The 12376-nt window shown below is 42.2% G+C and overlaps 1 protein-coding gene and 1 non-coding gene across 2 annotated transcripts; both read left to right on the top strand.

The window, feature by feature from the left end:
* Window positions 1-268: 268 nt before the first annotated feature.
* On the top strand, window positions 269-1894 carry LOC103595170 (chromosome unknown open reading frame, human C6orf106; the record flags this gene model as incomplete). The annotated part of the gene is made up of 1 exon (XM_008578499.1): window positions 269-1894. A coding segment is annotated over one exon (362 nt), but the record flags the coding sequence as incomplete, so codon positions are not given.
* A 7822-nt stretch (window positions 1895-9716) lies between these two features.
* On the top strand, window positions 9717-9791 carry TRNAI-GAU. The gene has a single exon. It is a non-coding gene; the product is annotated as a tRNA-Ile (tRNA).
* The last annotated feature ends 2585 nt before the right edge of the window (window positions 9792-12376 follow it).

Genomic DNA, 12376 nt, shown 5'->3' on the forward strand with positions numbered 1-12376 from the left:
TCAGAATCAACTGGTAAGCTTTTTACAAATAGAATTTCATGGATCTCACCACAGACCTCTACTGAATTTGTACCAGAGTTTGAACTTGACATTACTAGAAATGTAGAAATGCACGCAATGCAAATGTACAGGGCAGCTTCGTCAGCAAACGTGTAAAACTAGCACATAGAAGAACATTTCTTTTTATGATTTGGATGATGTATGGTGGTGGCTGCCTTAGCCCTCAAGGATATGCCTGGTATTGACATGAGTTGCCTTTTTGTTTCAGATGTCATCTGGGTGATTCTCAGTGTGGAGGTGGGTGGACTTTTAGGAGTAACGCAGCAGCTGTCATCTTTTGAAACGGAGTTCAACACACAGCCACATCGCAAGGTAGAAGGAAACTTCAACCCGTTTGCCTCTCCCCAAAAGAACCGACAATCAGATGAAAACAACTTAAAAGACCCTGGGGGTTCCGGGTTCGACTCGATCAGCAAAAACACATGGGCTCCTGCTCCTGACCAAACCGAGCAAGATCAGAATAGACTCTCACAGAACTCTGTAAATCTGTCCCCCAGCAGTCACGCAAACAACTTATCAGTAGTGACTTACAGTAAGGTAGGTGCCCTCGGAGAAGAGGAGAAGGGGTAGGTGGTGGGCCTTGGGATTCGTGATACCCCTTCATGGCAAACCTAGAATCCTAGACTGCCACTCCCCGGAGGAGGTTCTTTAAGACTGCTTAGCTCTCCTGCCAACAGTAACAACACAAAAGCCTACCCCTTCTCCCCTCCCCCCCATCTTCATGTCCTGTGGATGTTGCTTCATCCACATTTGTAGTTAATCCTGTCTCTCTGCTCTGGTTTGGGCATTGAAAGAGCAAAGTTATTTACCGTTAGCATTAAAAAAAAAAAGTCACAAATATCATTAGCCATGCTTGCAGTATAAATGTATACTAAGCTTAGAGCAAGAACAACACACATTTGGAATTTGTTCCTACTTTGTTTTTTGGTTCTAGGTTGGGTTTTTGTTTGTTTTTCAGAGGAAAAAGACAAGCTCAACTATTTATTCTAAATGTTGTTGGGCTTTCACTTTATTTACCTGTTTGCATGTCTTTTTATTCATGTCTTTCTGTCTTTTATTGCACACTGACTTCCTCACCCACAATCCAGAGTGGCCCAGGTGACATTTTGACTTCATATGTGAAGGATAAGTGAGAGAATTGTTTGTTAACTGTGATTTTAAATCTTCTGATTTTTGTGAGACACTCTTCTAGGCATTTGATATCTTGATCTGTTTCTCTATGCTAGTTGATGAAACAGCATCTTCTATACTCTGCTAAGGTGATGATGGTTCTTGGTTGTTGGTTTTGGTTGGTTGAATAAAGCCCTGATGAGGAAAGCTCACTATTGTAGTTGGTTCGTGTGGTGGAGTCCTGTGAGCATTTCTGTGCATTCTTCTCAGACTAATAATGCTCTACATTAAGCCCAGCATCCCACCTATATAGTCACATAAATGGTTAAGTCTTTCCTTGCTTCATGTTGGCATTCACCCTCAATTTTAAAAATAAAGTTGATGTTTATTTGAGGGGCAAGTTGCTGTGTTGTAAGAATAATATTTTTCTGAGCAGTGGTTAATATAGTCTCAATCAAGAGACAAATCAAGAAAGAAACCTGGTGATGTGAATCCTCTTTTGCCACAAGGTCTAGTAAGAGGGACTTCATTCAGTAGTAGTAGGATAACGAAGGATTGATTTATTGGTTGACTGGATGGTCATTACAAAGGGTTTTGTGGAGTTGCATTAGTTGTACAGGATATAAGAGATTTGGATTGGCAAGGCAGTAAATTGCCTATATTTGAGGAAAGACTTTTCACATCTTTAATAATAATAAATAAAAGATTTTCTTCTAAGCTTCTATTTCTCCAGTTTTTTCTTTCTTAAGTTTAACCCTCTAGGGCCGGCCTGGTGGCGCACGGGAGAGTGCGGCGGCGCTCCCGCCGAGGGTTCGGATCCCATGTGGAGACCGGTTCCCGCTCACTGGTTGAGCGTGGTGCGGGCACAACACCGAGGGTTGCAATCCCGTTGCCGGTCCCCGGTGCAGGCACAACACCGAGGGTTGCGATCCCGTTACCGGTCAGTAAAAAAAAAAAAAAAAGATATTAAAAAAAAAAAAGTTTAACCCTCTAGAGTCTATGACTGTTTTGGGTATTAATGAGCCAGTGCTAGGCTAAGCATGCCTTGTTAGAATAGGAACTTGAGGCAGTTGACTTTAATGGGAAGATGAAGGTTGGCAGAGGCAAAACCAGTTGCTCCAGTCATTTCTCTAATGGAATGCACTTTACCCAGCTGTGAGCTATTGGGCTCAGCTGTCACTGTAGTCTTAGGAGAGGGCTGGTGTTCCTGGCCAGGGCAGTGCACTCATCTCCCTGAGTTGTGAACTCATTAGTTCTTTTCTTCTGCTTTAGGGACTGATGCTTTTTAACCAACTCTTTGATGATGGTGGGGTGGAGGGTTGGGGTGGGGTGTTTTCTGCCAGCCTTAATTAAGGTCCTACCAGGTGCTGCTGTTTTTGGAAGGTCTGGACTGTGGTGAGGCTATTGAAGTATATCTTGAAGTTGATGAATTAATGGTATGTTAATCTAATTTTTTTATGGACTCTGTAAGATCATTTAGAAGTAGCATTTGCAAGAACCACAGAGAAAAGCTTCCTATTAGAGATAGCATCCAAGAAGACTGTTGACTATAATGCATTGAAAATGTGAAACTTAGATCCTAAAAAGAAATTGAGATCTCCTTTTTTTCCTAATCTAAGAATCTTATTCAGAAAGTATTTATATGAAGCATGTGGCAAGTCTTCTGAAAGCGTTTCGGGCTGTAGTTAGTCAGTTCCACCTCTCAGGGCTCCTTAGGAATAGAATAGGGCATAGATAGTCATCAGTAAGTATATATTAACACATCTGTGCACTGTTTAGAGCAGTGTACACTGTACAGTAGGAGACTCAAGAGAAATAAAAGATGTGATTCCTACCCGCTAGGAGCTTAACAGTATAGTAAGGGAGATGAATGAAACATGCACAAAGCAATTAGAGAGCAATTCAGTTGTGATGAAGTATGAATTTGGTGAGTAGAGAACAACACAATCAAAATATATAATTTTGTGCATAATGGCATCGGAAGTAATAAGAGTTAGAGAAAATGAGATGGAGTTGAAGAAATGACTTTTCTAAGGATGGATAAGATTTGGAAAGACAGACATACAGCAAGGACAGTGGTATGGAAGACAGTTTAAATACTAAGAGCAGAATGATTAAGGGACCTATGGTCAAGAGGTGTGAGTGGTGATGAACAATGGGAGATAGGTTTAGTTGGTTGCAGTGTGTTCCTTTGAGGAGTAGTGGATGAAATAGTTACAAATGGCTTTGATAAGAATTAGAACTATACTTAAATGGATAAGGGTAGACATCTATCATAAATCTTTGCTAAAGGCAAGACTTAAAAGCAGAGCTAATCCTAAACATTTATATTTAGCTCATAAATAGATGATTTATTTATTTCTAAAGGCAGGCATGCTTGAGGTTCTGAAGTGTATAGTTGATAAAGTAATGAGATCAGGTATATACCAGAATTATTTTTTAACTGTTCCTGTATGCTAGATTTGCTGCCAAGTACTTTTTGTGTATGATCTTATTTCTAGATAAGGAAACAAAAGCTCTGAGGGGCTAAGTCACTTGCCCAGTATCACATAGACAGTGAGGGGCAGAGCTAGAATTCAAGTCCAGGTGGCACATTACTAAAAGGTATTTCCTGGTAGGTGACCCTGGGCTTTCCCTAGATCCTCTCGTTGGGCTGGAGTCTATGTTGACGGAAAGCATGAACTGAGTTGATGACCAGTATCATCAAGGGTGAAAGAGGCAGAGTTGAAATAAGATAAGTGGCTGTTGTGTAAACTGAGCATTGCCTGTGGCGTCTTTTTGAAGAGCTGTCTTATTTACTGGGTCTTTAAAGTAGTGACTTCTTTTCCTGATTGATAAAAATAATTTTTAAAATTTAACTCTCAGGGTACACAAACCATATGGTGTTTAGAATAAATAGCACCCTTTTATTTATGAGTGAGTAGAAAGGAAGAAAGATGCCTGGGGCTCTGCAGTTGGGAAGTATTTTCACTTCATCCCAGGTTCCATCTTTATTGGATGGGTACGAGGGATGCCTTATGCATTGAGATCAGGGATCATTGAGTTGACAATAGATTTGATTTACTCTAAAGAAATTTCCTGCCTACCTTCAAGGCTGGGAAAGAACATGATGCTCTTGGAAGCTCATGACCACAGTTTTAGTAGGCAGATAGTTTCCTGATGTCTCCATAGTTACAGTTTAACTTGCTAAGGTTGGGAGGATGAAATGAAAAGATTGCTTTTGGCACCTGCTCTATGAGGGCTTGGTGGATATATTAGCAGAGTGGCACATGTGTCAGTGCCAGGAACTGGACACCCCGGAGTCCTTCCCCAGCTACTCTTGAATAATCATAAACACTCTGGACTCAGTGTCCTGGTCCTTGGAGGGGGAAAGTGCTAGGTGGGAACACCTGACCTAGCTGCCTCCCACAACACAGAGGGCCTGGCCCCACCTTGTGTGAGAGTTGCCCAAGGGAGTCAGAAAAGTGAGTATATGCTGACCTGCTCCAAAGATTCATAAATCTGGCTCCTTGCTTTTGTTAGAAATTGGCTGGCCTCATTGTCAGCTCAATTGTGCCCGACCTATCCCAGGTGGACAGTGAGGTCAAATATTGGTGAAAGTTAGAAGCTGTTTTAATTAACTCTTTTTATGTGATTAGCTCAGGAGCCTCTGAGGACTAACACTCAAAGTAAGATAGGTGCTCACTCTCTTGACTCAAGGCTAGTCTTGCCATAAATTCTGGCACTCTGACTCATCTCTGGGGGCCAGAGTAGCTTCTGTTTGGACAGTGAGAGTAATGAAAAACAATCTACAGAGATGTAGAAGGAGAAAAGAAAGCCCTATTAAAATTAGGTATCTTTTTCTTATATGCCAGTAATTTTTTAATCTCTAAATTTATTTATTTATTTATTTATTTAATTTTATTTTTTTTGTCTTTTTCCGTGTCCGGCAACGGATCGCAACCCTCAGTGTCACCCCTGTACCGGACCGGGACCGGCAACGGGATCGCAGCCCTCGGTGTTGCTCCCGCACCTCGCTCAGCCAGTGAGCGGGAACCGGTCTGCATGTGGGATCCGAACCCTCGGCGGGAGCGCACCGCCACGCCTCCCAAGCGGTGCACTACAGCAGTGCGCCACCGGGCCGGCCCTCTCTAAATTTTTTTAAATCTTTAAATAAGACACCAAATGGTCTGATTCAGGACGACTGGCAAAAACTGAGGGGCTGTCCTTCAGGACAATGAAATGCTTTGCTTCCTTTCTCTAGAGGAGTAATAGTTCATACTGGGGGAGCTAAAAGATCCTAAATTCATTTATTTTGTCACTTGGACTGTGGCTCTTATTTTGTGTTTGTTCTTACTTAAAAAAAAAATGTTTGAGGCTGATATATGTCATATAATCCTCCTTTAAACTGGATTACAGTCTCAGCCACTGTTATTACTTCCTCCAAGTGCTGGTTCAGAAGGAAAAACTTGTTATTATCTTTGTGGGGAGGTTCATCCTGCTCCTCCAGCGTCAGCCACTGCTGAGTGCCATCTGCCCTGCCTGCCCGCATTCCCACCTGCTCCTTTTCCTCCCTCTCTCTCTGTCTTTGCCAACCACTCTGTAGAGCATTTTGGATTTGGAGCTAGAGCAGGAGTCAGTCTGCTTTTATTATATTAGAAATCAACTATTTTTCTAACTTGCTATCTTTGTTGACTAAGGTCTGGAACAGTTTTCTCTCCATGCAGGTGAGGGTTTAGAAATAGTAGTGGGTACTAGAGAAGGTTTGGAAAATGCAAATCTTTTGCTATATGGGCCTGAAAATGTAATTGCTTGTGGATCTTATTATCTACTTTGAGGTGGCCAATACATTTAACATCGTAATGAGGGATGGGTTTGAGATGACTTAGTGGAATTGGTCCCAGTATTTGTCCAGTTCCAGGGGCACTGAATTTGACTAGAAGGCAAGTTCAGAAGGCAGATTTGACCCAGTGGTTGGTGTTCTTAGCTGTACTAATGATTATGTAAGGCATTAGAGGGCACCAGTGTAATCTTCCTATTGCCATGAAACCTCAGAGTCTTCTTCATGCAGATCCATTTCATGAAAGGTTTAAAGATGGTTCAAAGAAAAGCTTGAAGGAAAACTATTACTTGATATTTTATCCAGCTTATGTTCTCCTCTAGCAAGGGACAGGTAGCAAAAATACACTACTCCCAGCCTGATGAAAGTGCAGTAATCAGAGCTATAAAACTGCCATTTATTGAGCACTTACTATATGCCAGGCACTGTGCTGAGGACTTTTTGAATTTAATTTTTATTATTAAAATTATTGATGTACATAGTTTAAGGAGCCAAGTAGTTCTTCAAAGCTTATAACAAAAACCACCAGTTGCCTCCTTGCTTTGTAACCCCAGTTTTTGTTCCCCAGCAGGCTCATTGTTTGATATGCATTACTTCATTTAGTCCACACTTTAGTACCATGATATAGGTATTGTTACTATCTTTCCTTTACAGTTACTGAGACTTGAGGTATGCAGGTTCAATGACTTGCCTGCCTAAGGTCATGGAGCTAGGAAGTGGGAAGACCAGGATATGAGCAAAGCAGTTGTTTTTGACTCCTGAGCCTGCTCTGCTCTGTTAACATTGTGCTATATTACTTCCCAATTACAGTGTTCAAGTATACATTTTTATTGGCTGAGCTAACAGCTGTGGGCTTTCTGTAGTATACAACTACATTTCAAATGAGGATCAAAGCAATTATTGACCAAATATTATGTGACTTCTCTACTACTTAACCCCTTCTCCCTACAAGCTAGTACTTTCTCTCTAGTCTCCAGGAAGGGAAAAGATTCCCTAGAAACCTCTCATTGGTCACTTGGGTTTAGATTTTTGTTGACATTGAAATTTCCGTTAACTTGCTCTTGTGACAACAATACCTGTACCTCTTGAAGCCACAAAAAACCTGTCTAAGGGCCAGCCCGTGGCTCACTCAGGAGAGTGTGGTGCTGATAACATCAAGGCCATGGGTTCGGATCCTATATAGGGATGGCTGGTTGGCTCACTGGCTGAGTGTGGTGCTGACAACACCAGGCAAAGGGTTGAGATCCCCTTACCGGTCATCTTTTTAAAGACAAAAACCAAAAAACAAAAACCTGTCTATATTCCTTGATTGTGGCCAAAAGACATTTCTGGAACAAATTTAAAATCTCCCTTTGAACATGCTGAGTATTTTATAATTAGAAAATATTTAGGGGCTGTCCTACTGTTCTTTTAAAGTTGTGTTTTGTTTCTGCAAAGGCTGTCTAGAGAAAGAATATTTTAGGCAGAGGGACAGCCAGTACAAGCCCCAAGGTGGAAGTTGGCTGTATTCAAAGAATAGCAAGGAGGCCAGTGCCTGGAGCAAAGTGGTGAGAGTGAGAGTAGAAGGAGTTGAAGTCAGAGGATAGAAACCAGATCATGCAGGGCTTTGTGGGCCCTTTTAAAGCTTTGGGCCTTTGCTCTGAGCACAGGGGTGATGTGATCTGACTTAGTGCTATAGAAGGATCACTGGCTCTTGTGTGGCAAATAGTGGGTAATGGTAGAAGGATGAGACCAATAGGAAAGTTAATGTAGTCATCCAGGCAAAGACAGTGAGTGGTTTGGACCAGGATGGTTGCAGCAGAGGTAGAAGAAGTGGTCCCAATCTGAATCTCTTTTGTAGCTAGAGCTGACAGACTTTGCTAATAGGTTGGAAGAGGATGTAAGAGGTAGTAAAGGATGACACCACAGTTTTTGGCCTGAGCAGTTGCTATCCTTGGAGATATCAATGGAGAGGGGAAAGGCTGTGATAGAAGTGTGGGCAAAGATCAGGGGTTCCATTCTGGATACACTGGAGATTTCTATAAACATCCAAATGGAAGTGTCAAGTGGGCTGTTGCATATCCACATTGGATATAGAGTTTAGGAGAGAAGTCTAGGTGGAGATATAAATTTGGAAGTGTGTCGCATGGATGGTATCTGATGCTATGAGACTGGATGCGATCCTCTAAATGATAAGTGTAGGGCAGGGTTTCTCAGCTGATCGACTAAGACTATTGATTGACATTTTGGACCAGATGAGTCAGGTCAGGGGTATGTGTGTTTTATGCATGTCTTGTATGATGTTTAACAGCATTCCTGGCCTTTACCCACTAGATAGCAGTAGTACCACCCTCTCTCCCCGCAGTGTAACAACCAAAACTGTCTCAAGACATTGCCAAATGTCCCTGGGGGTGGGAGGGTAAAATTCCCTTTCTTGGAAACCACTGATATAGATAGAGAAGAGGTCAAAGAACTGAGCTTAATATTGTTAGAATTAAGTATATAAACCACTTTATACTATCCAAAGCCCCTTTACTGCATTTATTTATTAATTCACAATGCTCTTGTGACTTTTGTAGTTATAATCTTCATTTGACAAAATAATACGGAAGTTGTAAGTAACTTGTTCACATTTACACAGCAAATTGAGGCTGGGTCATGGGCTGGAACCCAGGGACTCAGTTTGAGTCTGTTGTTCTAGACCACACTGTGATGAGCTTTGCTGGCAAGTGAAGTTCGTTGGCTGTTCTCTGTAGGTGGTTTATACGCTTAGTGTCAGGTTTTAGAGACCCTGTCGTTCATCTGCAGGAGCTGCAATAGAATTTGTGCCCAAGGAGGAAGCAACACAGAGCAACTGAGGGACCTGCCCAAGTTCGCTGGCAGATTAGCACATTTTGTACCACAAGGGGCTTGCCAGGAGACTCTGGGTTTAGTGATGTTTTGATGACTCTCTTCTGAAAACCCAGAAGAGCCAATAACGTCCTCCCAGCCTTGCTGGTGTTTGCATTGGCATGGGTCATGTGTACGTTTTAAAAATAAATTAAGCAAACACTATGGGCCTTAGAAAATTTCTTTTGTTGTTTGCAACATTACTTTCTGACTGAGACTAAAAAGTATCTCCAAGAACGCTCCCTTTTGTACCTCAACAGCTTCAAAGCTGTCCAGCTCCATTTTATTTGCTTTGGGGCTCTGAGCATTGTTTTAGACTGTTCTGATGCTGGGCAGTCTTGTAGATAAAACAGAGCTAGTGTTCTCAAGATTGCTGGCATTTTTTTTTTTTTTTAAAGATGACTGGTAAGGGGATCTTAACCCTTGACTTAGTGTTGTCAGCACCATGCTCACCCAGTGAGTCAACCGGCCATCCCTATATGGGATCCGAACCCATGGCCTTGGCATTATCAGAACCACACTCTCCCGAGTGAGCCACGGGCCGACCCTAATTGCTGGCATATTTTAATTTGGTTATAAAGACTCATTCTCTTCCCTATATTCTGAATTCAGCATTTTAATTTTTGTTCTCAAAGTAGGACTAGTGAAATTACAGGTACAAGTAAATAAAGTGTAATTCAAAAATGTGAGAATTTGTCTCCTGGTGTAGATGGCTCAGGTTTCAAAGTACTTGTTCTCAGCTAAGTCTGCTGTTACTGTATCCTAGCAGGACCAGAACCAAATGTAAGATTAAGAGCTGTTGTACCTCAGAGGAAAGATGTGGGTTTCCTTAGAGCTCAATTTAAAGTGAAACTTGGGTGGCTGGTTAGCCTAGTTGGTTAGAGCATGGTGCTGATAACACCAGGGTCAAGGGTTCAGATCCCCATACCAGCCAGTCCACCCTTTCCAAAGCTGTGGACTTTCTCCTGCAAAGGCTTGAGGGTCTTCAACTTTTTGCTGTGATTTCACTGCCAAAGGGCCAGCTAAAACTGTTTGCTTTACACAGAGGTAGCTTTTTTTTTTTTTTTTTTAAAGAGGACCAGTAAGTGGATCTTAACCCTTGACTTGGTGTTGTCAGCACCATGCTCACCCAGTGAGCTAACCAGCCATCCCTATGTGGAATCCGAACCCATGGCCTTGGTGTTATCAGCACCACAGTCTCGCAAGTGAGCCACAGGACAGCCCCACAGAGGTAGCTTTGATATTATTCAGTCAATTAGTGAGGCCTCCTGGGTGCTCAGCCTGTGCTAATCCCTGTCTTCAAAGAATTCACTATCTTATTATATAGGTGTGACTAGCCCTGTGGAAAGGATGAGAGCCAGTAAAGATGGAGTAGGTTGAGCTCCAGTTGCCTTTTAAGTGCTCATAGGAATTTGGAAGAAGGAGAAAGCAGTAAGGTTTGGAGTAATCAGGAAAGTGATACCTTAATGGATGATGGATTCTAACTGAATTGGAGAGAAGAGGAACCACATGTGGGAAGGCCCAGAGGCAACCACAGGCACGATGTTTTCACAGGACACTGACTAACCTAGCTATGGCCAGTGAGGTGTGCTTAAAGAAGGTAGGGCGAATTTCAGAGAAAGACCTTTGAAAGCCAAGCAAAGAGGAGTTCACATTTCTTGTGAAAGGAAACAGAGTGCCAGCAGTACTTTTGAGTGGGGGAGTGACAAGATGAAACCAAATATGGCTGAATGGGAGCAAGGAGAAGAGAGAGAACTTATTCTCTTCCCTCAATCAGCCAGCTATTCTGGGGTGTGTGGGGGGGTGATGCCTGTGAATTAATATGAGAGAGATGGGGGTGATGATGGCTTGTGAGGAAAGAGTAGTTGACAGAAGGTTCCAGGAGCTTGAATGGAAATTCTGAGAGGAAGTGGGACTAGCAGCCATATCCTGTGTCTTAGCAGAACACCCATAGTGTAGTACCCATGGCTACTTGGTAGTACCCATGGCTACTTGGCTAGAAACATGGATAAGCTTCTCTTGGGTGTCCTCACCAGTGAAACTCCTATCAGCTCTTTCTCCCTTTTTCAGGAATCTCCTTTACCATAGAAGATAGCCGTGAGAGAGCTCTCTGTCTGCCAGTGTCCCACTTGGATTCTAGCACACATGAGATCTTTGGAGCTAGAGTTCTAAATAGCAAATTACCTTTTTCTGAGGTCTTTACTGAAAGGGGAAGTTGAACTCAGCTAGGATCCTCCATCTCCTTGTAGAACTTTAAATGTGTTTTTATTCACAATTATGTTTGAGTTTTATTCTTCATGGTGATTTTCTTGATTTGTAAGTGGGTAAATGAAGACTGTGGGAGTTGCCTTTGGCCATAGGAGCTTTGGATGGATGGGAAGATGGATAATGGAGGGAGATTTGAACTATGGATGATAGAGAGAGGAAGGATGGTGGGAAGGATGATGAAGCATTGTGTGGGTGAGTAGAGGGAAGATGAATGGATAGACAAGAAGTTTCCCAGCAGGACTGTAGAAGTTAGTTAAGAGCAACAGAAAAACTGTGTTACAGAGGTAAGTATAAAAAATGATTTTACAGAACTTAAAAAAAAATATTTAGCAGACTTACAACTGAGTTAAACTTCTAAGCAGTTTTGGTACAACCAGAAGGCTGTGAACTGAGATTTCCCTGTGATCAACTCTCATGCATTCAAGTAGGTTTTTTCCCTATTCTTTGGCTGGTTCTCACATTTGTCCTGGCCAGTGCATCAAATATGTCTTTGAATTTTGGGAGACTGTCACATGAAAGTGTCTTGAACAGCAGTGTTAAATCATCTGTAAAAGTCCCCTCATGGTGAAGTGGCCCTACTATAACACCAGCAAACCTCTCTGAGCAGGCTGCAGTCACCAAGGAAAGGGCCCTGGTTTGAGTATTCCTAAGAGAGTTTTCATTGCTCTACCCGTTAAACCAGTACAGACTTAATTTCATTTCTAGTTAATCAGATTCTGGTGGGTTTGATCAGGGCCTAGTCAGTTCCTGGCCCTTGCCAGCCAGGGCAGGCCTGTGAGCAGGGCCTCATCACACCATGTTTGCAGAACAGGATCAGGACACAACTTAGTACTAAACCCTGTATTCTTCTGTGTTTGCATTCAGTGTACATAAGTGATACAAAAGGAGCACTAGGAGAGCGAAACACTGACTGGGACTGGCCCAGGAAATTGAGGAGGAGGAGGGCCCTTGTGGTGTTATCTGATGCTGCCATCAGTATACACCAGGAGAGCATGTTATTTCCGCAGCCATACAGCAAGCGCTCCTGTCTTTTTATTAGCCTGTGTGAACCTTTTTATTTATTTAAATCAAATCACAAATAAAAGCAAAATAAAGACAGGTATGTGAAAGTTTCTGTGTTGTGGTGGTTTATCTAAAGAACAAGCTTTCATATAGAGAAAGAGTAATCCAAAAAGCTCTCAGTGAGATATCCTTGTTTCTTTTTTTTTTTTTTTTTTTCCCCTTTTTGTCTTTTTTCGTGTCCGGCAACGG

The sequence above is a fragment of the Galeopterus variegatus genome, unplaced genomic scaffold (genome assembly GCF_000696425.1).
Source record: "Galeopterus variegatus unplaced genomic scaffold, G_variegatus-3.0.2 Scaffold1700, whole genome shotgun sequence".
NCBI classification, from domain to species: Eukaryota; Metazoa; Chordata; class Mammalia; order Dermoptera; family Cynocephalidae; genus Galeopterus; species Galeopterus variegatus.